The 27,462-nt window shown below is 35.2% G+C and overlaps 1 protein-coding gene across 3 annotated transcripts in view; it reads right to left on the reverse strand.

The window, feature by feature from the left end:
• ADGRB3 (adhesion G protein-coupled receptor B3) overlaps positions 1 to 27,462 on the reverse strand; it is a 726,796-nt gene that overhangs the window by 413,902 nt on the left and 285,432 nt on the right. For all 3 annotated transcript variants that reach the window (XM_059400179.1, XM_059400180.1, XM_059400178.1), the window contains 4 exons: positions 24,510 to 24,671; positions 18,496 to 18,660; positions 5,743 to 5,907; positions 5,126 to 5,290 (listed from right to left, as the gene is read on the reverse strand). In XM_059400179.1, coding sequence (XP_059256162.1) covers positions 5,126 to 5,290; positions 5,743 to 5,907; positions 18,496 to 18,660; positions 24,510 to 24,671 — 657 coding nt within the window. The remainder of the gene's footprint in view (positions 1 to 5,125; positions 5,291 to 5,742; positions 5,908 to 18,495; positions 18,661 to 24,509; positions 24,672 to 27,462) is intronic.

Here is a 27,462-nt window from a genome sequence, read left to right on the forward strand (position 1 = left end):
GTGGGGCTCGATCCCAGGACCCTGGGATCATGACCCGAGCCGGAGGCAGAGGCTTTAGCCCACTGAGCCCCCCAGGCGCCCCCATATTTGGGTTTCTAATAAGGATTATGTTTGGCTTAAAAATACAGTGGTCCATACAAATTAGAAGACTGACTAATTAACTTGTTAAACTTGTCTCTATCAAAGACAGATGTAGCGATGGTGATTAATTCACCACTCCTCCAAATGGGAACTGAGGGAAGAATAAGTCTGTGTGAGCTAGGACCTCATCCTGCTCTCTGACACTTGTCCCCCCCAACTCCGAATACTATATACCTGGGTAAGTAGAAAGTAGCAAACAACCTTGGAGATTAAGAGGCAGTGAAAATGTCCTCCTGAGGAGGGAGAGAGTGGCTGGGGATGGGATGGCAGGACCACATAAGGGCTCTGTCCTGGCAGCACATTACTTTATAGCAAACGTGGTCCAGTGATACTCAAGTTGCTTCCTCTGCTCTCCATGGAACAGGAACAACAGAATTGAAGAACTGAAAATCCGAAAATGAGTCAATCATCTCATTTTGTCCACAACGACTAGTTAACAGTCGTATTTTTTTTTTAAGTGGCAAGTATAAAGAGATCTTATTTTGGCTGAACAATGAGTTGGCTAGGGAGACTTGACATGGTTTGTCTGTATTAATTGATCACAGGAACAATCCTTCAGTATTTATGAAGTGGTATAAACAAAATAAAATTCTGCAATCTTGTTCAGGAGATATCTCAATTTTGACCACTGTAGGTGAGGCAGAAGTCAGGTTTCCACTCTTCTGTTAATTTTATCACCTAGCTTTTATTCATTTGCCTATTTATTTATTTACTAACTTACTTATTTTTACTATAGACCAGTGCAACAACCCAAAGGGTGATCTGCAGTATCATCAACAACACCTAAGTGTTTGTTAGAAATGCAAATTTGAAGGCCCATACGGGACCTACTGAATCAGAACCTATGGGGGTTTGGTTTTAACCAAACTGTTTTAACAAGCTCTCTGGGTGATTTTTAGGTCTGCTAAAATTTGAAAGCACGTGTCTGGACAATGAGTACAAGATCTCAAAATAAGCAAGCTTTGTGATTCTTCCTACCAAAGCTAAATAAAACAAAATCACTCAGAAACCAAATAAAATCTTCCTTGGTCTCCAAAGAAAGCATATCCCATTGGACAACAATCTTATAGAGATAAGAAATATCAATCCCAGAATGGCATTTTCTCTTAAATAGGTGGCAGCGGGGGTAGGAGAGGAGTTTATAGTCACCTTATTACAGAGCACAAATTCAAATATGAATGCAGTACAATGTTCAAGACAAGTTTGGGATTACAAACATTACTGCTGACTGCCTTTGGTACGAATGAATACTTATGATTTAAATATCACAATCATTGCTACGTTTCTGGTGTAAGTTGCTATTACTGGGTACATTCATGATATGGCTCTTATTTCCCAAGTTTTTCTCAGCACATTCTTCCTGTAGGCCTTACTCACCATTTGCAGATAAAGCAAGTGTAACTCCAAAAGGACATTTTATGTATAAATTAAGTTTAACTTCTACCTGTGAATGGTATGACCCAATTAGCATTACTCTTAATGACCAAAGAATAATAGATCCAAGAACTGGAGCTCCAGGAATATCCAGCTTCTCCCCTGGGAACAGAGGAAGGAGGTTCCCAGGAAGCCTACAAGTTTACACAGGCTTAATTTATCAGCAACATCTGTCTTCTGAAGGATATTAACCAGGGAAATATTGGGGGGGGGGGACGACACAGAGCCTAAAAATAGTATGTTTTCACATTGTAGCAACACAAAATCAGAGAAACTATTACCTTCCTACTATTTTAACCCTAAAAGTCTGGGGATGTATGATGAGATGGAGATCAATGAAATCATTATTTGGTGAATTTGACCAATTTAGAAGTTAGGCAACTTAATTGCCTCCCCATAGCTACTCTATTCCTCAACTAACAGTATTTAAAATATATATCTATAGTTTTTTCATCCCTCTAATTCTCTTTTCTTATGAAGACAAAAATAACATCATACTTTTGGTAATGATGCTCTTCTTCATATATTTACTCTATTTTCCAATAAAAAAAATCTTATTCTCTTTGGGAAAATATTTTTCATTTTCCACTTTCAGTAGACATCGTAACAGCTTTTGATTAAATCCAGATGATTAATCATTATTTTCATTAATTATCCAGACAAAGATGTGTGTATATTATACTTCTCCTTCCTGACAACACAGGGTCTCTTGGCAAACTTGATTAATTTGTTTTGCATCCAAATTAAGTGAAGCATAGAAATAAATACTAGTAGTTTCCAACAATCTGAAGAAAAATTAAGGATAAACAGTTTGAAAAATAATATTAGGAAAAAAATACATTGTCTTAAAAGAAACATTTTTTGAGGTTTTGTCAGTGACAAAAATAGAAAAATGCCTTAGTAACTGTTGAGAAAATTTCAAAGTTTTCTCAACTTACATTGTCAAAATGTAAATTTGGAGCAATGTAAAGATGGAAATTAGGATTGCTTCTTATCATTTTGAATTCACATGGCCTAATGAATTAACAAAATTAATTTTAGATCTTTTTTAAGCTGTAAACCTTATTGACATGTCATTACTCTCAGAGTCCAGTATGCTGGACACAAAAATAATATATATTGACCACAGAGAAGCAATTGTGTAAGAGGTTGAAATGCCAATATATAAATCAAATCCACTATGGAAAACGGAGTTATTTATAAATTCCACCCTCTTGACAAAATAATGTGGGAATGAGATGACTGCACACAGAAAAGATAAAGAATAAATAGAAAGGAAATCTTTCTTTATCTTGGTAAAAACACTCTATACAGAGGCAGAGGCACATTTGAAATTAATAGTCACGTATAATTTTTAATGGAAAATGCTGATTCAGTTTAGGACATTACCTTGGTAATATAGTAACTCATTTTACCCCTGTATAAGCACTCATTTAAGAATTATTTAGCTGATTCAGTAATTCATTTTAATTAGAAAATGTTATTTATATACTTGGTGATTTCAGGGGATTTCAAATCATATTACTGAAAACGGTAAAATGAAAATGTTAAGGTTAATACCAAATATTTTATATATATATATATATATATACCACAAAATATATCATCAATATATAATATCATATATATAAAAATATATGGGTTTATATGATGATTTTTCACACTGCCTTAAATCATGAAAGCCAGCAAACAAAACTAGGGTATAAGGTGTAACATCCTTTTAATAAATAAAAATGTAAAATGTTTTCTAAACAGCAGGTGGCAATCTTTGTAAATTTGATTGCAGCAACACCATTTTAACTCTATATATGCAGATGAAAGACATTTTTAAAAGACCAGTTACGAACCTTGGTATGTTCACACTAGTTTACGTAGCTTCAAATATTAAAAGGGTCTTATTTAGTTATGACTACTGCCCTAATAAAATTTCTTTCTGGTTATATACGTGTTCTTATTTAAATGATTCTTAAGGCTTATGCACCTCATGAGGAATTTCACAGTACTTATGTTGTGTAGGTCTCCTCAACAAAATCCTACTTGCTGGTTCCTTCACACATATCATTCTGAATGATGTGGCCTTAAGAATTGACAAAGCTAATTCTAGATCTTTTCTAAGCTCTAAAAAAAATCCTACTGACATATTGTTACTCTTAGTCCAGTTTCTACTGACATTAGTGTTGGACTGTAAGAAGTCTAGAATTCAGACTATGGAGAAATACAAAGTTTTGACTCAGGGTTCTCTCTCAGAATGCCTTATTTTGTTTTTTTTTGTTTGTTTGTTTGTTTGTTTTTAAAGATTTTTTATTTTTATTTATTTGACAGACAAAGATCACAAGTAGGCAGAGAGAGAGGAGGAAGCAAGCTCCCCGCTGAGCAGAGAGCCCGATGCGGGGCTTGATCCCAGGACCCTGAGATCATGACCCGAGCCGAAACAGCGGCTTTAACCCACCAAGCCACCCAGGCGCCCCATTGTTAGTGTTGTTTTGTTGTTGTTGTTTTCTAAATTGATGTAGTCATGTTTGGTAGAGCAGAAATCTATTGCTTTTTGAACCGAAAAGGAAACTCAACAGCTCTTCTCTCCATACCTTCCGGAACCGGAAACAGAGAGATAAGCTAGCTTGCCCACAAAGCATTAGTAGCAGCAAAAGGACTGTAATAGGGTCTTCGAATTCTGTAAGTTCTGCATTCCTTTATACACAGCTGTGACACTTAGAAATTTCATCTTATCATTTTTCTAGCATGTTTATAGCAACTTTGCCTATGATATCATTCTAAAATCCTAATTTTAATTTATTTATTGAGTCTTCAGTGTGTCAATACTATTTTACGAAATGTATGCATAATTTGGAAGGAATCTTTGTCATAAATGATTTCTTAAAAATATATGATCAATAATCTGGGCAATTTTTGACTTTTCTTTTTTTTCTGTGTTTATATGTAAGATCCTTTATTGTAACAGCATTTCCATTCTTTCTCTACTAATTGAGACCTCATGTTTTCATTTCAAAATGTGTTCCTCATAGGAGAAAATGGCACAAGGGCAAGGAAAGGAAATGGGCATGTCCTAAGTCCTACATGGAGACAAATTAACAGCAGAATTTAAAAGGTTCTGAATTCCAACATCATCTCTTTATTTTCTCACTTAGCTAACACTTAGGTCTTTCTATTTCTACTATAAATTATAGAAGGCGACTGGTTTTGTGTTCTCAGTAAACAAATATTTCATGAACGTAGGGAAAAAAATAGTACCCCAAACCAATTTCAATCCTATCTAGCCATGTTACTGTTCAGTGTGGCTTCTTTTGTATTATTACATTTTTCAATGGGATTTTGCAGCAAATAACTTAAAAACCCATGGAAGAAATAGTCTAGGACACATACACAGAGGAAACCCCAAATATTATGGAGAAAGTAAATTGCTACTCATCGTTAGTGGTCCTCCAAGGGATGAAGTACTGCCCTTAATGATGGGAATTTTAAACCTTTTTTTTTTTGTTGTTTTTTCCAGTAACAAAACGCTTCCCTGGAGATCATGTCAGTTCGTTCTTACCAGGACATCGTTGCTCACTGCATCTTCTCACTTCTTCTCCGGCGCCTTCACACTGCTGCCCTGTGACTGCTGCACCCTGACAAGTCCTCATTCGCCTTTCCCAGCCTCCATCACAGGACTTGGAACATCCGCTCCAATGACCCCACTGATTCCACTGACCATTGGCTGAAAGAAATGTGTCGTGGTGAATGGCAGTAGCCTACTGCAACTGTTTGGAGAATTTTAAAATCTGAGGACCGTTACTGTTTGTTCAACGTTTATTAATCTACCACTATGAATAAACCCTACTCAAACATTCAACTTGCTAGTCAAATACAGAGCACTATGATTAACTCATATTTATATAAGTTTGTCAGAATCTTCAAAGAGACACTGAAACTTACTTGTAAAAAGTACCAGTTCAGTGCTCAACCTTATCAACTCCATCTATTTTTAATCTAAGCATCTCCAGAATTTTGTTGCTTTATTAGTGTAACATAGAATAGAATGAACTCTGGTACCACTGGCTTCATTTACCAGAAATACATAATTATCTAAGTATTCCATGACTGTCTGGCATGGTTCTATCACATTTTATAAAGGGCAGGCATTCTTTAAATGTAGTAATCGGGCCTCACCTGTACACTCGGGGTTATAGCACTCTCGGCTTTCCGCCCAGGGCCCTCGGCATTCAGAGCCCCCGTGAGCTGCTGCAGTACACTGCCGGCTTCTCTGCTGGGTCCCATTCGAGCATGTCACTGAGCACTGACTCCATGAACTCCACTCTTGCCACTGTCCATCAACTGCCAAAGCAGAAAGAGAAACAGTGTAAGGAGATGTTCCAATAGAGAAGACTGTACAGAAACTACAAAGTAAAATTAACCCCAGAGGTGAGTCCCAACCAAGAGACACTAAGTGAATACAATGGAAAGTCATAGGCATTAATTTTTTACTATCCCCCCAAACTACTATTAACTTATTTTCTCACTTCTACTTCCTTTTATGTATCCAGTATCTCTCTCTCTCTCTTTTAAGATTTTATTTATTTATATGAGAGAGAGAGAGAGAGATGAGAGGAGAGAAGTAAACAGAAGTAGCAGACTCCTGGCTGAGTAGGGAGCCTGATGTGGGACATGATCCCGGGACTCCAGGATCATGACCCTAGCCAAAGGCCATTGCTTAACCAACTGAGCTACCCAGGTGCCCACCAGTCTTTTGAGCCACTTATTGCTTCAAAATATTTACTGATTACTCAACAATGCAAGACCTTGGACTAGGAGAGGAGTACACAGCAGTGAACACAGTAAATACTGATCAAGAACTTATAAAGCTCGTGGTTTAAAGAAGGAACCTCTCTGATGAATTAAGCAATTAATTAAATGTTAAATAAATTATGTAACATTACTTCAAAGGATAATTTCAAGACAGTAAGAGATTAGATGGCCTGGGGAGTCTTCCTTGACCAAGTGAAGTTTCAGATAAGCCTTGCAGAATATTGAGGAATAATGTATAGATGTTACGAGAAATACAGAATTTTAAAGAGTATGAATTCCACCCTCAAAAATCTTGTCATTTAGGAGAAGAATTACATTATGCACACAAATAAGTAAATAAAAGGTTAAAAGGAGTAACAACATGGCACAGGAAAGCTTTCAGAGGATGTATCACAATGACTTAGAGTGACTATGCTAGCTTAATATGGTGAGATTTGGACAATTTACAAAGGAGGCAGCATTCACAAAGGCATAATTCCACAGACCACAAAATGCAAGTACACAAAGGAATTAGGCAAAAATATTTACTCAATTTAGAAAGCATATACTCAATTTAGAAAGCATAAACTAGAATGTAAGTGTTATAAATGCACTCATATATGACTGTCTGCTTTTTCCTATATTATTCCATGGTTCTTAGTTTCCTTACAGTGAAAGACAATTCACTATAAATCCAAAGTTCCAACATAAGATAATACTGCTGTGAAAACCTATCCACCCATCCAAACAAACGAAAAAGCTTGGCAGAACATATGTAAGTGCTGTCAACCTAATTTCAGGCCTTGCAGGTAGCTATTAACAAGGAAGATTGTTTAATAGTATCTAGCTGTACTTAATAAACCTTTTGTGAAATTAAAAATCACAAAATGCCAACTTAATCATCCCATTGATATAATTATAGCATTTTACTTTATAAAAGTACGTGATAGACTCTTACTGGCCATGTATTCCATTCACCAGACAAACAAGAAAAGGCTAGCGAATCGATGGAATTTTATAAGTTGTCCATTTCTTCTCTAGCTTGGCTTTGGAGATGAGTGCATTTTTCATTTCAGAACTTTGTCTCTCAAAGAAAATACTTATTGAGCTTGCATTATAAAACCTTACTATTCTAGACATTATTAGAAGAGTGTAAAAAATAAGATTCATACATGCACCTTACCCTCTATTGGCAAAAGAATGTACAGGTATTCAATTTTTGAAAACATTCAGAAAGCAGCACATAAACAAAGATGAATTAGGAGATTTCAACCTGATTCAATGTTAAGTGACTAGAATAAAGGAATATGTGATATCCTTGAGAATTCTGGTTTGAGGTAAACTTGTAGTTTTTAAAAATTTTTCTTTTTAATTTAAAAAAAATTTTTATTGATTTATTTGACACAGAGAGACACAGCAAGAGAGGAAATGCAAGCAGGGGGAGAGGGAGAGGGAGAAGCAGGCTTCCCTCGGAGCAGGGAGCCTGATGTGGGGCTCTATCCCAGGACCCTGAGATCATGACCTGAGCCAAAGGCAGACACTTAACGACTGAGCCACCCAGGAGTCCCTCTTTTTAATTTTTTAAATAAATGTAACAGTTACAGACTCACTGGCAAAGAAGACAGGATAAGTCTTTCTGGCTAAGATGTAGAGTCAGGTATGAGTAAGTCAAATGTGGAAATCAAAGAGAAGATAATTTGGCAGGGTGCTGTATTATTGGTGAGGAATAAGAAAAGATCTTGCTGAAAAGAGATTAGGAAAAATGAGAATATTTGCAAAGTGTTTTGCTCAATAGGCTTTTCCTGAAAGAAGACTTTGCATCACCACTATATACATATATATATACATATATTTAAATTCATACATTTGTAGCATTAGTTGTTCAGTCCTTTCTACCAATATATACATTTTATGTTTTGATTAAAGTTCAAGATTGAGTTAACATTAGACATTTGAGCGACATTTTGAGGTCCCTTTTATGATCCTCATTACCATAAACATCAACAAAACATGTCTATTAGGTACATAAGGTTTTGCTTATAAAGTTAGTTACAGAAAAGATATGGCAATGAAATTGAAGACATATCAAGTGGACATTTCTGGTGTTCTATTTTACATTCAGAACTAGAAGTTCCTTTTCTTAAACATTAACTGCACCATTATGAAAAACTCGGTTTGACAAAGTAACTGAGGAAAAAGAGAAAAACTCAATATTCCTGCAGAGTGATTAGTCAAAGAGACTGGGAATTTTTCTCAATGAAAAATTGAGAAGTTAGAAACAGAGAGATATTTCAATTTAATTTAAAGCATTAGACAATGGACATGTACACATGAATGTATGTCTTTTAGTGCCAAATGTGGGGCATTGTTTTATTTCTCTTTTTTTCCAGTCTAATATCCTAGAATTAAAAAAAAAAAAAAAAAAAAACATCAGTAATTGTGTTAGTTTTAGGGAAATCAGCCCAAAGGCCTTTCAGGAAATGGGAGTGTTATTTTACTGAATTGGGAAAAAGTTGAGGATTTTTGAGAAGTGGAAATTTAGAGTTCTGTCTTAGACATTTAAGCATTTCCAAGAAGGACATACACATTATATGGCATAAGTGTTGAGATGTTTAAAAATAAAAACCATTCATCATGTGATCTATTTAATATATTTTTTATGACCATTTATCTAAGTACTGCAAGAAATGAAGGGCCTGGTTTTTTGTTTGTTTTTATCTGATGCTTATCTTAATCCTTCAGCCCTTGTATTCAGATTTGCTTTCCACTTGGTTGAGCATGGAGACAACAGAGAAAATCAAGGCTTCTCCTTACCACCCACCCCCACCCCTGTGTACCACAGACTTCCAGCATTTGTCAGAGATACACCCCAGAATCACTGCAAACCCCCAAATCTGAAAATACTTCAAAGCTTTCTGTCTAAATCTGTGTTCCTATTGAAAGATGACTAACATCTTGTCATTTGGTCAGAAAAGTGTTACCAATAATTTGGAAAAATGGAAACATTCCAGACCTCTTCTTGGAGCTTTCTAATGCACTCCTAGGTAAAGATTTACGAAGAAGCTACACCGTGACTCTACTAGAGTCTGGGAAAACTGTGGTGATAAAGACCCACTGAGCTCTATTGTCAAGGAACATATACTCTCAGAGAGTGGTGGGACAGCTGATAAACAAATAAATGAATGAGCAAGAGTTTCAGCCAGGAGTTTTATAAGGGCGACAAGATGAATGAGAGCAATGTGATAGGGTATGCTCAGCCATGCCTCTCAGAAAAAAAAAAAACACACCAGAGCAGAGTCCTGAGTCACCAACAGAGCCAGAGATGTGAAGATTGGTGAAAATCCCTACACAAGAGCCAAGTCCTGAGGTCAAGAAAGTTTTGTGTATTCCAGAAAAGGGAAAAGGCTGGGGCTTGTGGATCACCAAAAGGGGAGAGTGACAGGAGATGGGCTCAGTAGCGTGCAGAAGCCAATTCCATAGGGCCCTGTCGTCTGTGTGACCAAGTAAGATCAGGAGCCATGAGAGGATTTCAAAGTAGGGAAGCGATGAGACAGAATTTATACTTTAACACTTAAGTTTGCAGTTGTGATTAGAATGCATTGTACAGGGGGCATGAATCAGTATTGTAAGACGTTAGGGGACTATATGGTATTCTAGACAGAGGTGATAGTGGCTTAGATTATGGTATCATCAGTCAAGATAGAAGTGTTTGAATTTGTGATATTTTCTAGAAGTAGAGCTGATAGGTTGGTAGTGGGATATAAAAAACCAGAGAATCAAGGTTGACTTGTAGATTTTTGGCTTATGAGAAGGGTAAATGGTGGACCCTTTTACTGAACTGGGTTGGACTAGGATTCAAACAGGCTAGGGGGTATATAGCCCTGAAATCAAAATGCCTATTTTGGACACATTGAATTTGTGATGGCATTATAATCATGATGCAGGAGTCCTACATTAAATTAACTTTACTTGAAACTATGCCTCCCAGATACATTTGAAAGGTACTCATCCCTCCTTTCTTCCCCCCCTTTTTTGGAGCACTGTTTAGTAAATACTGCATTAAAGTACATAATTTCTTCTATAATATGCAGCTAGGTTAAGATTTAATACCTTCTTAGACTTTTTCAACTTCTCTTCATTTCCATCATAAACATATGCAGTTGGATTTTTTAAATAGTCTCATTTTTTCAATTTAGAAACTGCTAATGCCTATTACTTTATGAGCCATCCTGCAAAGGTGACTAAGAATAGAGAATAATAAGGCTGTGTCTTGAAGCCAGGAGAATGCGGAGAGATCAGCCTGTCTTCCCATAGTGCAGTGTGCTTCCTTATACCACAATGTCACCCTGGGGACAGTTAAAGTTTCGCTTCAGCAATGTGACACATTACTAGATTTTCTGGACCCAAAATAATTAAAATTGCAAAGGTTAAATTGCTAGATTCCTGGGGTTTACTTTATCTGAACTTCCTCCTGCCATACATATAGAGTTACAATTGTGTTTACCTGTCTGCCATGTACAGAGGCCAAATTAAATTCTGATACATTTTAATGAATATATCATGTTTCAGTCAATTTTCACATCTTTGCCAATAACTGGTGACAATATAGAATAGGTTGGAGAACAACCACTGCAAGATAAAGCCATGAATATTTTGGATAATAAACCTATCATTTTGGCAACTCTTTTGGGTTGATTATTGCTGATTGATGACGCTAACAATAGGGAGGAGCTTGGGGAGAAGAATTCTGTCCTGTGGTAGGAAGTTATCTGATTTAGTGATGGCAAATTTGGAAAGCTCAGATTTTTTTTTTTTTTTTTTTTTTTTTGAGTTGGAAGTTACTCAGGGAACTGGAAAGACCTCTTGATGGTATAACTGAAAAATCAAAAGCCAACCTCTTGCTTTGGGCATATGCTGGAGAGCATAAACCTGGTTCCCATTCACCATTTTAAAATAAATCATAAAAGGGGAAAAATCAAAATGAAATATCATTTAAAAATTACAATTAAAAATAGAAGCAAGTTATTAAGGTAAGGTTAAGAAGAATAAAAATAAAACAGTTGGGAAGTTAAGACAAAGTTTGCATGAAAGAAGTTAAATAATAAAAGAAAGCAAGCCAAAATTAATAAAGATACAGTTTTTAAAAATTCATAAACACTGAAAGAACAATGGTAAAAGTATGAAATGACACAAAGTGAATACAACGCCACATAATAAGCCAGAAGGTTAAGAAGACAAATTGCAAATTAATTTAAGAACAGGTTAATGAGGTAACATTTGAGTTTCAAATTATAACATTCTCATGCAGAGACAAACAGAGACTTTTGAACCAAGGTCAGGCAAATGTTTAGCATCTTCCTGCTTACTGGCCTCACTGAAAGGGTTCCCTGCAGAGGGATTGTGGGCACATCACCCTCTCAGACTTACTGAGGAATCAAACTTTAGGTCCACAGGAGACTGAAGCCTTTTGCTCTAAGTAACAGAGATATTTGGGTCCAGCTGTATTCCTGAGGACCTATCCTTGGGTGATGTTCCTTCTTCTTAGGCTTTGTAAGAGACTATGAATATATCTGAAAAATACAACCTGACAGGATCTCTCTATTGAGGTTCTGGATTCACAGGGATTCATTTCTCAAATGCAGGACTACCGGCGAGACACAGCCCAGCCCCACAGACTGGTATGAGCCCTTATATGTGTACTTGTCCCCAGTTCAAACGAGGCAGAAGTAATCTGTATGGGCCAAGGTCAGGCCACCCCAAATGTGCCACTTTGATATGTCGATTATTTATTTATTTATTTATTTATGATTTTATTTATTTATTTATTTGACAGAGAGAGACACAGCGAGAGCAGGAACACAAGCAGGGGAAGTGGGAAGGGAAAGCAGGCTTCCTGCCAGGCAGGAAGTCTGATGTTGGGCTCCTTCTCAGGACCTTGGGATCATGACCTGAGTCGAAGGCAGAGGCTTAACCATATGAGCCACCCAGGCACCCCATGTCGATTATTTTAAATAAAAGTTACTTAAGAAACAACCAAGGCAAGAAGAATATTATGTCCCTGTCCCTTGTGTCCAGAAAGCAAGAAGCAGATCTCCTAGGAGAAAGGTACCCTCCCAGTATTAGGTGGTAAAGAGACATCCTTATCACCAGAGATAGGAAATTTAGAGCCTGGAAGGTTCTATAAAATAACTCTCATTACTGGCCCAAATTCTGTTCAGAATTTCTTATTAATTGAAGCTCCCCAAATTAAGTTTTTTTTTGTTCTGTTACTTCCTCACAGATTTATTGTTTTTGTCTAAAAAGTACAAAAACTGCCTGTCTCGGTCATTTCTTTAGGTCTCAATTTCATTACTTGGCCTCTGCACCCACGTAATAAAACTTTGAGCTTTTGATTCTTAAACGAGCTGGAAGTCTTGGAGTCTATGATTAAGACTGTCTGTAAGAAACAGAGCTCAAAAACTATCATCATATCCTGAATTTATTTTACCTATTTCTTCCAAATCCTTTCCTTTTTTTTTTTTTTTAAGATGTTATTTATTTATTTGTCAGAGAGAGAGAGAGAGAGCGCGCGTGCGCGCATGAGCAGGGGAAATGGTAGGCAGAGAGAGAAGCAGGCTCCTTGCTGAGCAGGGGACTCTATTCCAGGATCAGGAGATCATGGTGACCTGAGCTGAAGGAAGGTGCTTAATCAGCTGACCCCCCGAAGTGTCTCAGCCAAATCCTTTACTTTTTAAAGTAATACTGTCATAAAAACCTGATAAGCATCCTCCACTTTATGTTGTTTTTTTACTTTTCAGGATTCCTTCACCTTATTTTAATCAGGTAACACTCCCCTGAGATAGTAGGGAAATGGATGCTGGCTCCGTTTTACAAATGAGAAAACTGAGGCACAGAGAAGATGAATATGTGGCTTAAGTAAATATTGATAATTAAAGATTAGGACTGAACATTAATCTGTGTCTTCCGAATTCCAGACTGCTGTGTTTGCCACTGGATCATTAAATTAAACTCATTTATATTTGTTTCAGCTTATAAATGAAAACTAATTTGTCAATAATTCTTTCCTTTCTTTTAGTCTTCAGCCTGTCACTCAATTACTACTTACCCCTATATGCTACATTATTTGTACTTTACTACACAGATTATATAAGAATAAGAACTGACAAAGCTGAAAAAAAGAGGACTGAACTTGAAGTATTGGTTCCTTCCATCTTTCAGCTAGCAGAAAAAAAAACCCAATTTTATATACTTTATATATATAATATATATGTAATGTATATTTTATATATCTATATTACTCTGAAGTAACATACTACAAAGAAAATCACTATAAACCTTGAGGCTTTGAAGTAAGAATTTAACATTTTATTTCCCTAAAGCACTTAATTTTGGAAAATGCAGTATCAATTTTATTTTGGGGATATGCATCTATATAATTTTAAGAAAGGGCCTACCTAGAAAATGTAAACAGTCCATTATGTCTAACACTTTTCTTTCTCCATGTGAATATTTAAAAAAAAATCAAAAACATTAAAAACAGAAGCAGGTGTGGTGAAAAAATAATACTGTTTTTCTGAAAATAAATTAATTAATAAAACAAAACAAAACCAAAAAAAAAAAAAAAAAAACAGAAGCAGGGAAAATGATTAAATCACCCCAGACGGGGAATCACCATCAAGGTGACATCCAAGGAAATGGTCTGACACAACTAAATTCGGCGCTGTTAGCTTGGTACCCACAGCAAGTATATGTTATCTCCTGTTGGATCTAAAACCATCACAGAGAACATTAACAACAGACAAGGTCACTTTGAAACTGTGATAAAGTGAGATAAAATGAAACACGGTCACAGGACAACCCACAAAGTTCCAAACATTCTCTTCTCTCAGCTAGTAAGAGTGACTGTCACTTGTTCACCAATTACAGCAAGTTTCCCTCCTCCTGGATAATTCATTAAAATACCAATCATAGATCCCCACCACCACATCCAGACATTTAAATCCAGAGCAAAGCCCCACTTCCTAAAACTCTCCTTGAAGTCACCCAAAAGAAGTCTAAACCCTTAATAAGTCTTTCTAACACCCTCTTACCAAGATGTCCCAGAGTTTCTTTCTTTTTTTTTTTTTTTTAAAGATTTTATTTATTTATTTGACAGACAGAGATCACAAGTAGGCAGAGAGGCAGGCAGAGAGAGAGAGAGGAAGAAGCAGTCTCCCCGCTGAGCAGAGAGCCCGATGCGGGACTCGATCCCAGGACCCTGAGATCATGACCTGAGCCGAAGGCAGAGGCTTAACCCTCTGAGCCATCCAGGCGCCCTGTCCCAGAGTTTCTTATATTAATTTTCCCTCAATGCAAAGAGTAAGGAATATAGCTTGTTCAACTATACGTGTCATCCCAATGGACTTTGACTTTAGGCTGCTGACATAATAATAATAATAATAATAATAATAATAATAATAATACTGATACTTATACACTGTTTGCAGTTTACCAGGTTATCTCCCTTAAAGCATCTCACATGGTCCTCCTACTGTCCTGTGAAATGGGTATGCTATTGTCCCCATTTATAGAGGGGGAATACAAGTATTAAATGGTGATACCTAAATTTAAATAAGTGTTCTCTTGTGTAAGGCCAGCTTCCACTATACCACATCAATCTATTATTAAATATACCCAGAAAATGTCCTGTAATTTTTTTGGGCAGAGGAGAACTAAAAATTTATACATGTCCATCAAGAAAATCCATTCAACAGTAATGTATTGGATACTATTAGTACAAAGTTGCACAGAGAGATAAAAAGGCAATGAAAGAGAATTTCCTTAATATACTAATTAATACCATGATGAATTTGATGTTTGATTAGGGATTGCAATGAAAATTCAGAGAAAAGAGAAAATATGGACTGCTACAAATTCTAAGTTTTATGCAATAAGAAAAACAGACCACGAGGACCACTGGACATACACATACAGACACATACCCTTCCAGAATATCACATTTAATTATTGGTATAGATAAGAAAGGAGGAAAATGGGATAACATGTTTATAGTTAGTGAATGAATTGTAGTGGATCCCTCTCGTTGCTCTGTATCTCTTGCCAATCTCCCTCCATCAACAGTGGTCCCTGTTCTTAGATATGATACACATTAGGAACTGATAACTCATCTAGGAAATACCACATTTCCTAGGAAATACCCTTTCTTTTCGTTCCTCTCTCCTTATATGGATCCCAGGCAGACAGTTTTCCCTTACCTCAAAAGAAGCGGGAGAAAGTTGGACATCGACTAAGGAAAGCACCTGATGAAAGTAGGATGCCATCTACTTTGTTGATGTCAAAATTTGCATAAATAAAATATATTTCATTATTTTTTTTATCAGCCCTATGTAGCGTCCACTTCATTAGGGTGGTTATATGTATTTCTTAAAAGTATGATGCTAGATGCTGCTTTGCTGTTCCAACGTGATTCCACCCTGAAATATCACTGACCATCACCACAAGGCACATGGTCAGAGCTTGTAAAATTGGTGAGTTGAGACCCTATTTGTTGTTTCTATTGTTTCTTCTGTTCTCCCCTGGTCTTCACTTGACAACTGGCCTAGCCAAGGGGAACCAAGTGTATAGGTCTTGGCATGTTTTCTTCATTACCGACATACTGCCTATCACAGCTTTACACCTTAAAAAGATGTCTCTGGGATCTCAGGTTGGATGGCTACAAGAAATGTAGGCTAAAATCACTGAATTCTCAAATTATCCCCACTCACTGAAGTGGAGTATTTATATGTGTTTATCAGAACTGCATTCAACTTTTCACATGTTTATGTCTGTATCCTCCAAAGAGATTACAAATTTCTTGAGATCCGGACCTATATATTCTTCTCAGTAGTGTCTTAAAACTTGTCGACACATGATGACACTTTTATATATAGTGAAGGCACCTGAATCTAGCTATAAGACAGTTATTTTTAAAGAGAATTCCAAATGTTTGCACCAAATAAATCTTACATATTTCAAAAGCATAATGTCAAAATGTTTGGTAAAGTATAAAACCTTTTTTTTTTTTTTTTAATTATAGCCATTAGAATTCGCTTTAGAATAGTAAGGAAATTGGGATACAACATGGTAAGAGTTTTTTATCTTTTATGATACAACTAAATTCAAGACTGGAAATAATAGTAAAAAAAAAAAGTAAATTAATTAAGTACCTGATATATATCCAGAATGACTGCCTATAAGAGAATATGAGCTAAACCAGTTTTACAAATAATAAAGACATAAAATTCCAAAATTAAAGAAAGACCTACACAAAAGAAAGACCTAATTTTAATGGTCTGAGTGATTTCAACGACAGTGATTACTACTTCAGTGATAAAACAATTATATCAACTTAGAAAAATGAGTTTTCTTATCTGAATTCTAACAACTCAGCATCCTTATTTCCTGACCCCCAAGCATTTTACTTTTAGAAAGTTCGTGGAAAATAGACTACGCAAAACATGGTTGATAACATTTTAACTGATCAGTGCCATTTTTATCTTTATACCAATGGGGATTTGCCAAGGTAAAAGAAATAGTAAAAACTAGTATATTAAAAGAGATTCTATAGTTAGCTATTATTTTTCATTTCCCCATATTTTCTATTTTTTCACATTCCGTGGACAAATAAAAATGAATTATATTTGACTTTGTAAATGTTACAGCTCAACATTTAAAAAAACTCTAAAATTTGTATAAGCTTGCCCAAATCTTTAGAGAAAGGGCAGGGCATTTATATATATATATATATATATATATATATGTGTGTGTGTGTGTGTGTGTGTCTGTGTCTATGTGCTTGTCTGTATACTTATAGAGAGACAGAAATAACAGAACATAACTGACTTCATAAATAGATTTTCTGGGAGTGATTTGCAAATAAGGGATCATAATTTTAACTCCCAAATATTCACAATTACACGAATATTGAATTGTACAAGTTATAGTCATAATTCATAGAATTCATAAAATTGTAGGAGTAAATATAACTACCACATCTTTAAATGTGTATTTCTCATATAGGAACCTAAGTAGTCTTTCTCCAAAGTAAGAGGGAACAAGCTTGTGAGATGACTGTTGGTTATCTACATTTTGGAGGACTTTCAATCTCAAGATGTTTTAGATACTTAAAATTTCCAGAGAAACTAAATCATTGCTTCATGTCATAGGATATTACTTTGGGGAATTGAGAGTACAAATGGGACTGAATATAAGTTGGATAATATGTTTGGAGAATAATACCATGATCTCAGCTATGTTGCTTGCATGCAGAATGGGATAATGAAAAAGTCTCCCAAGGAGTAGATCAATGGCTATTTACATTGGTCTTTGCCATTCTAGCCTTTGCCAATCTCTTCCTCTAAAATATGCCTTGGCTAGTTTCCAGGAGATTCTGTCATTTCTATGTGTTTTTCCTCTCATAAGTTAGAAGCCTCTTGAATTGAAGATCAGTCTTTTTAAGTTTTTAAAATAATGGGTGAAGTTATAATGTAATAATAATGGGTGAAGTTATCAAGTTCAGGTAAAACAGCATTGAAACAAATATAGTCTATGAACTCTGTAGTTTTCATAATACATGAAGTTACATGTCATTTCTGAGCTAACCATCTTATGAATATAACAGTGAATCTATAAGGTCTGTTTTCCTAACAAATATCTGTCTTTTCCATACATGATCCACGGTGAAGCCCCACTCCTTAACTGAATGTGTGTGAGACAATGACTCACAATGAGAAGGACTGCCTCTAAATCAGTCTCTCTAGTTATAGTGTCAAGGCAATAGTCAATCTTATGTCTTTGGGGCCCCTTATAATTTTTCTAGGAGGGAAAACTGAGTATGGACAAAATCTTAGTGGAAAGACTTAATATAAATTATAGAAACTGAAGAAAGGTGAGCTTTGATACTCAGTCTAGGAAATATTATAAACCACTGCATATGATAAGATCAAGTACGTGCCCAGTTTTAAGCAAGAAATAGTAAGCAAAGGACACATATTCCATTGTGACTGAAAAAAGGTTGTGTTCATGATATTTCCTATGTATACCAGGGGCCACATACAAAGGACACAAATACAAAGTTCGCCAAATGCAGAATATACTCACCTGGGCACAGAGCAATATTACAAGGCTTATGATGTGTCTCAGGTCCTTCACACGGCCTTCCTCCATACTGAGGAGGTGTGCACGACCTTGTTCTTGTTCTTTGGCCTCGACCACATGTAAATGAACATAAACTCCATGGTGACCACTCCTCCCAAACTCCATGTACTGTAATAAAGCAAAGAAGCTTCAACAACAAAAGCAGAGAGGTAAAGTCAAATATTTTTTTTCTTAACTATAATGAAAAAAATCATCAAATAGACAGTATGAAGATATTTAAAAAGCTCAGTTAACACTCCTATTTGCCAGAAGAATACAAAGGTTAATTTGAAAATTCATTAACATAATGCAATATGACGTGCACTTTTTCTGTATTTGAACAGTTATTTGTCATAAACTTTAAATGTGTTCTTTTTTTAATGGAAACACAGCTCTCTCCCTCATAGTAAAATTGCATGAGTTATTTTTTAAATACAAGTAATATAAACTTATAAGGTAGTATAGAAAACTAAATTTCTTATAACAGATATGATCTTCTGGAGTTAAGTTTGTATTTAAATATATAAGGGCCAACCTAATTCTTAACATTTCAGGACTAACGACTTCGATGCTATCAAAAAATAAAAAAAAAAATCTGAAAGTTAGTGGTATGTATTTTACATAGCGTATAAGCTTCACATTTTAGAAAATAAATGTATTTCTGCCCTTTTAAAAATGTGGGTGTTTAAAGTCACTGTCTTTGAGTAAACTCTATCTACTCTATCTTTTCAAAAACTCTTATCTACTCGCATAAGATTCTCCTCTTTGTCCTCTTTTAAAATGCGTGGCAATAATAAACAAAAGTTTCTAGAGAAAGTAAATGATCTAATTAGGATTACTCCTAACATAAGTATACATACACCAATACTTCAATTATGCCGTTAGGATGGATTCAAACTAATCAGAAATATCAACAAAATTTGTGCTCTCTCCCTAAGAACCAGTATGCATACATATTGATATGTTTTGCATAAAGTCCACTAGAGTTCAGAGTTTAGATCCCATCTTTGTCACAGGCAATTCACCAAGCTCATCCCAACTTTTAATATTTGGGATAGTAAGGAATAACACTCTGTGGATAATACACATAAAAAGAAGCTGGGAAAAATGTGCTCTTTGGCTCAAAAGCTCCTGTCTTAATGTTGAACCTCTGGTCTTCATATGCTCTTAGAAGTTCATGAGCAGAAGTCTGATGGGACACCCACTAGAATGAGAAGGGAGAGTAGAAATACAGAATAAATGATGAAAAAGATTTCACTTTCTCCTCAACTTTGGTAGGGGTAAGCAGATTCCATACAAAGTGTCAGAGGAGTTATGCGTAAATATAGTCTACCTAGACTGTTTTATGTGTATGTGTGAACCAAGTTGTTACTTTAAAAACACATATATTATACCTTAATTATGAGGCACCCCATTCTATTCTATTTATGCTATTGAGTTGCCCCAGCTGGTTGTGAAAATACACTGAAATATTAAAAATTTAGCCTCGTTTGTGTAATGCTCAGTGAAAAATTCTTCAAGTTTCTGAGAAAGTTGCTAGAAAATATATTTTTAAAATATTATATAGAAAAAAAGTCAGAGAGTGAAAGAAATTAATATGTTCACATTTTTCTAAGGTTGAAAAACCGAAACCACTTGGTATCTACTGGCATAAGATTAAATAATTAATCTATATTCAACTCTAAGGAAAAAAATATGCATATACTTTTATTTACATATAGGTGTATATGATCAATGATAGCAAAATATTTTAAAAATATTATATACGAATGTATTTTGTCATATAAAACATATATCTTTAATCAATTTTTGCAAATTACCAAGATTTCTCCATTTAAAAACAAACTTTTCTTCCCCTAGAGTCTATACATCATATTGCTCGTTCTGTTAATTTTCTCCTCAATCAAATCACACTGTTCTGTGTTCGTTGAACAAAGCCTAAAAGAAAAAAAGCTGCTAAATTGGCAGATTTTTCTCTATTAATCTCAAAGAAATGTTGATTAATCTTAGTGGTTTAGTTAAATCATGAAGCTGGAGTCCTCTGAAAAGTATGTTACTCCCTACTTTTTAACACTCTATTGTTCTATGGTGAAATTTCAGAAATTTCATGAATCTTCCACATCATTTATAAAAAAAATTTTTTAAATACTTAAAGAATTATTAATAATAGTTTATTGTAGATATTATTGAATTAGTTGGAAATTATAACACATATCTTATAATTTTATAGATGCTATTCATAAGATTTATTTTAGAGAATAAAGATATTTTTATTTTAGCAACAAATTATTATATAAATTCTTTTACTTTTCAGTAAATTATGAAAATCTTTAAAGAATCTAGTTCATTTGGAAAATGTGTTTAATAAAACCAAGAAACTTTAATCAAATAAATCCATCTTTATAGTTTTCTTCTTTGCTTAGACACTAGCTATATTATCACATCCTTACTCTGTGCAATCTAAAGATGAAATGAGGATTATACAATATACAAATTATATTATTACTAGATTTTGAAATAAGAATACAAATTAGCTTATAATTTACATTGGGATGTATAAAACAACTCCTTTAAGTGGAAAGTTTTTTTTTCTTAATAAATATTTAGATATGGATACTGTGACATGTACCCCCCCCCCAAAAAATATATCAAACCATTCCTTAGCCCAAATAAACTTCTAAGGGATTAGGACACATATAGAGTAGACCAGTGGTTCTCAACCAGAGGCAATTTTGCCCTCCAGGGGACATTTAGCAATGTCCAGAGTAATTTTTGATTGTCACAGCTCAGGGGAAGGAGGGACGCTACTAGCATCCAAGAATGCTCAGGCCAGCCTCCCACAACAAAGATTTATCCATGTCAAAATGTCAATAGAACCGAGGTTGAGAAACCCTGGAAGAGATCATAAAACTGTAAGTCAGAAACCAGGACAGTTAATACATAATTTAATGTAGCTCTTTACTTTCTCAATTTACTTGTTATTTAACTCTATCATCTTCTGCTCTGAGTAATAGAAATTTTTGAAGAGGCTATAATGTCCAAGCAACAATCTGCAACAAGCTAGATGTCCTAGGATCCATGTTAGAAGTAACACATTATTATGCAATTTAATTAAGAAAACCCTTCTTTTGAAATTAGAATAATATAAGTGAAAAGCAGCTAATTTATAACACTATAGATTAGGCTTTAGTAGGTCAAATAAATACAAGCTCAAATTCTATCATTCCATATATTTTATGGAAAGTGGCTTTGACATTCATTTTGTCCTTGTGTCATTTCCATTAATTAAATGCCATACACACACTTGTTGTCATAGTGTGACAACTAGGCTATTGATTTCTGAGCTAATTTTCTACTTGGGAATTTAAAGTATTATTTTAGAAAGATATTTACACTGTTTAGGTACTATTTAAGTTTTTAAAATTACTTTCAGTTACAGTTTTCATGACATACTCTATTTTTTAAAAGTACATATTTACCGGCAGGGCAAGTACCTAAACAAAATACTGAATACAAAATATTTCATAATGAGTACAATAACGATCTAAAAGATATCCTACTTCTTATAGTGAAATACTTATTCTATATTTTTAAAATAGCAAAGTTGCCAAATTAGCGTTTAATTTTAGAAAATTAAAAAGAAATAAAAAAAACTCTCCATTTTCTTCAACATCTGAGCTATAACAATGATTAAAAGACACATTTTTCTTATGGTATTATGTAACTAAATTTAGAAACTCAAACCTATAGTACATGAAGGTGAAGAGCAACTAATGATTAGTATGTATTTCTTCAGTAGCTATAATGGTAGGAGGTTTAAGAAATTGAGGAAAGTTTTACAATCAGAATATTATTCAGTTTTCTAAACGTCAGACACAGAGCGAAAGAGAGAGCACTCTGGTCCCACTACAGATGCTCTCCTTGCCCAGTGAAGGGATTAATCAGCAGTCCCTGGCAGAAAGATGGAAGTTTCCATATGTCAGCCCTACGGCTGTGGATAACGAGTGGCTGGAAAGTAAGCACTGAATAGAGAATTGCAGAGAAAACTTTAGCACCCTCTCTCAGACTTCCAGTTGGGAATCCATTTACCATTAGACTCTACCCTTGTATGTTGAAGGGAACTTGATTTTTCAGAGGGATACTGAGAAGATAAAAGTATATATCAGGCACAGCTTAATTCTCTATTGACATTTTTCTCATTGCCCAGAACAGGAACTTTGATACTGTAACTAGGGGCCAGCTTTAAATATGAGACAATGTACTATACCCGCACCTAGCTGAAAATCCACAAGAGTTTACTCATGAGGTCATTTTAGGTACAAAACTGAGAAATTTGATAATTTTGAAAAACTTCATCTCATTTTTTTCTTGCCTAACAGACCTCGAGTCTGTTTGCTCTCCCACGACTGGTTTTGTCATCTTTTTTTATTATCCTCCCCTTCCATTACCTCTGTAAGCACTTATTACCCGATTTTTTTTTTTTTTCCCACTTGATGCTCCTTCTCACCTAGTTTAATTCCCACTGACTATCATGGATTTTTCTTGTGTTCACTGGAAATTTTGCTGCTTCCTGCTAATTCTGTCTTCTCTTCCCCATAGTTTTCTGCCCTGTTTAGCTTTTAATTCTACCTGAATCTGCTGCTCTGCATCTCCCAATGCCATTATAAAGGGATTTCCCATCTCATGCATCAGCTCTCCTCATTCTGCCCACCATTTCCTTTCCCTTTTGTTTCTTCCAGATTGTCTTTTCTTTTATTGTGACAAAAAAGTACATAACAGAAAACTTATCATCTAAACTATTTTAGGTATACACTTCAGTAGTGCTAAATACATTCCCATTGTTGTAAAACAGGTCTCCAGAACTTACTCATTTTGCAAATCAAAACCCTGTACCCATTTAACAACTCCTCCAGACTGTCTTTTAATGGGTTGCCCTTGCTCGTTCTGCTGCGAAATTGGGACTATCCCTGCCCTTCCCCCATGCCACCCACTCTCAAATCTTACTTTTAGCAACTGCAAAATCAGCCATCTCTGGAAATGGAAGTCATCAGAAAACTTTTACCTACAGTGTAGCAGATGAAACCCTGCTGCAGTGTCTATCCTTCTCTTGTTGCCCACCCCGTTTTGGAGGCCTCTAGTGGATGCAAGTTCAGTGTCAATTGCAATGGTCAATATGTTTTGACCATGGCCCATTCACCAAATAGTTAAACAAAAATATAAACCAGGAGATTCACAATATCATGTGCTTTGGACTTCGTGAAAGAAAGCCCAAATTCCTTTTTGTACTCATTTTTACATGAAAGTCAGTAATTCAAGGGGAGATGCCTATAACATGCATGTGGGCCTCAAATGAGAACAAAATGTTAATTTCATCTGGAAAAGCTCACCCCACCTGGGCAAGCTCCAGGGCTATGCTCTTTTTAACATTGAAGATTTTTTTTCCCCCATTAATGACTTCAAAGTTTACAATGCAGTGGGTAGCTTGGATAAGGACAGTCACCTGAATAAAATAAATTAACAGAATGTCCTTTGGTCAGGGGAACTATTTTTCTCTGATAGAACCAAGTAAGTAATTGAAAAACAGCTAACTGCTTTAAAGACTGTATCAGCTACTGCCTTAAACAATGGATACAGATCACATTTCCAGTATGCCTGCAGGTTACATTTCCTTAAATATTCAATTGGACATTTTTGCCACCTGAAACAAGGAAAGCTCTTAGAATCTTATTAGATGCAGATACAGAAATTTCAAGCATATAGTTGCCATGGGTAGGAGAGTCACTTACATAATTTCCTGACTGCTCTGAAAGCAGAAATCATCACATGTATGATAAAATTTCACCGCTGAATACGAGTTAAACTTATGCACTTTAATTAAAATATCTATACCCGGTTTATATGAACATAACAAATCTTTCCAAATGCGTAGCATGACACAATTCAATAACATCCACAGTTGTAGTTGCTGCTAACACTACCTGGACAGAGGGCAGTGTTATTGCAAACCCTTGATTCTCTTAATGGGCCGCTGCAGTGTGTCCCGTAAGGTGATACACAAGTTCTGGTTCGCACCTGCGACCCTTGACCACAAGTAACTGAGCATGTGCTCCACTGGGACCACTCTTCCACACCAGATTCACCTGTGTGCAAGACAACAAATAAACATGAAATACCGCTTTGAATATTCATCTACTAAACATCATACCAAACTGACATTATGACATGCATGAATAGTTTAAATGTAAAAATATGACATCACATCAAAAGGTACAAGAACACATTTCAGAGAAAAATATTATAAAGGGAGATACATATGACACTGATGCAAGGTCCAAGTTTGTTATAACCTTGTTAGCAAAACTGCTCTTCACAAAACCACTGTGCTACACACACTAGGGGACCAGTCAGCATTTTTCAACAACGATTGCTGAAGGGATCATCTTCAAGCCAATCTAAGGCTTTGTCCTTTGGGTGGGAGAGGAAGCAAAATGTATTGCTAAATGTACTCTGGCTTCAGGGAGCGGGAACATATTGACGTATTCTTCCCTAATCCTTCACTGCAAGCAGCCTCCTTTCTAATGCTGGATGAGGTGGGAGTTTGGGCATATCTAATTTTTATTGTGTTAAACACAGACATTTATAATTTATTTCTAGTGAAATTCTTACTTTTTCATCCTATGACAGCTATTTATTTTGTGATCATTTGTTTAGAAACCTGCTGCTCACAATTTTCCTGATGATGTAGAGGAGTGAGTTTTACTCAAAAGGAAGAAAAATTTCTCTATGGTTTCTATTAATGTAATCAAAATAGGGCCCTAGAAAGCCAATTGAATTTCTGAATTGATTAATTTTCTTGGAGTAAGCATCACACTAAAATTACATCTAGTTTCTATTATTAGCCAAGTCATGTCCAAAAAAGACTTAAAGTCAAGAATTCCTAAGACCATCGCAATAGATTTCTGATTCTGTTGACATCAGATTCGGGATAGATTTTTAACACTGATTTGAAAACTTGCAGTTGTTTTTTCCCAAATACAAAATTGGGGCATTTACCTGCTGGCAGGGAAGGACTTAACGTTAGTTATTTCATTGTGGGAAAGGTATGCAGGTGAAGTGTTTCTGAATACTTTGTATCACTGACTATAAAACCAAGGAACAGTTTATATTTTATAAGTTCTGCTTAGAATTTGCCTTCGAGTTATCATTCAAAAAATAGAATATGATAATTTATTTGTCCATGTCTTTTTTTCTTTGGAAAGGTTAGTGGATGACATAGAAATTACTTGCAGTGCTGCTCAGGACAGCTGGTCCATAGACTGGTACTCCAGGACAGAAGGAGGCTGGACCAGAATGTAAACTCAACTTGCTGATTTCTTCACTGAGAATTTTTTTCCAAACAGACAAACAAAAAAGTTAGCTGAAATAAAACATGTGCTTGATTAAGTAGTTGAATTTACATTCCGGTATAAGCCTCTTATCTCCTCAGGGTTCCGGGAAAACGAGTTCACCGATAAGCATAGGTTCACCAACTACAATTTGGGTGGTACCATTATAAAGATTCGCTCTTATATTGGTCGGTGTTATGCACCTAGAGGCATAGATAATAAGGCATTTATGATTAGATACATATCATAAGGGCACAGACAGTGGCAACTGGGATGATGAATTACATCAAATAGGACTTTTTTTAGTGTTGGATCAGTGTTTGTCCTGAAAGTCCTCTATAGATGACCCTGATTATTTTAGTCTTTTTTGTCTTCACCAATTTATACTTAACTACTTCATAATAATGGATGATCATTTGAATAATATTTAAAGGCAGGCCTCATAATTTGTTCTTTTACATTAAAGAATACTCTAAAAATTAAAAATCATTATTCTGGAACCCAATAATATGGAAATGGTTAAAAAATATCCACACATATATGTATATATGAACAAAAATATTTAGGGATGAAGAATTTAAGAGTAAAGTTAAGAAAAATATAATGCAAATCTTTTTCTTTTGATATTTCAACCTGTGTTGTGATGAGAGTAAGTGAAGTAGAAATATTATGTTGTATGTTATTAATTAAGAGCTAGAAAACCTTGAACAATGTGAACTCTATAAGTAAAATGATAAAGGTTATGCATAAAATTGTTGTATTTTTTCACAAAAGCAGTCTTTCTCTTACCCTGCCTTGTTATGATGGCATTAAAATGTTTTTATTAAATGGATCAATGAATCAGGATGAAGATCCATTTTTAAATGTATTTCTGTACAAATATTTGAAAATCTGGGTTGCTTCTGCGCATATATTATAAATTAGCCTTCTTCACTCGCTCAAATTGATGGTTCATTTTCTTGATCAAAAACAAAATAAATAAATGAATAAAATACATATTGGCTTTCACACTGTGAATCAAAATTTGTCATTCAAATACCAGCCTACCTACCAAAATGACCTCATTAGATTTCAGATGGTATAGTTTCAAGTGTAACATTTCCACTAACTAGTTGTGATTTCCACGCTGACACTTCTTCATTCCAAAAAGTGTGAAGACTGTTCTGGTCCAGCAGTTTGGGTAACTATGAGAAATACCTCATATACTTTATAAGAAAGATATGTATATTTTTAAAAACTCACTAACATTAAAATAGCTAAGTATAATACAAAGTGTACTGTTTTTAATATGTATGTCTTTGGTGATAGCACAAACTACTCTGGTTCCTTAGCTTGTAACAGAGAAGGCACATGAAACACGGTATCGAACACTGAAGAATCTAAGGCACTATTAAGGCTCTTTATCCTGACATGAAACAGGAAAGAGGACTGGAAAAGCACTGTAAATGAAGTCAGAGGACCTGTGTCGGATGCGAAGCTACTGACTATTAGTTCTGTGACCTGGAGGAAGTCACTTTATTTCTCTGAACCTCTCAACAAATTGGGT

This window comes from Mustela nigripes, chromosome 5, assembly GCF_022355385.1.
Source record: "Mustela nigripes isolate SB6536 chromosome 5, MUSNIG.SB6536, whole genome shotgun sequence".
Classification (NCBI taxonomy): Eukaryota; Metazoa; Chordata; class Mammalia; order Carnivora; family Mustelidae; genus Mustela; species Mustela nigripes.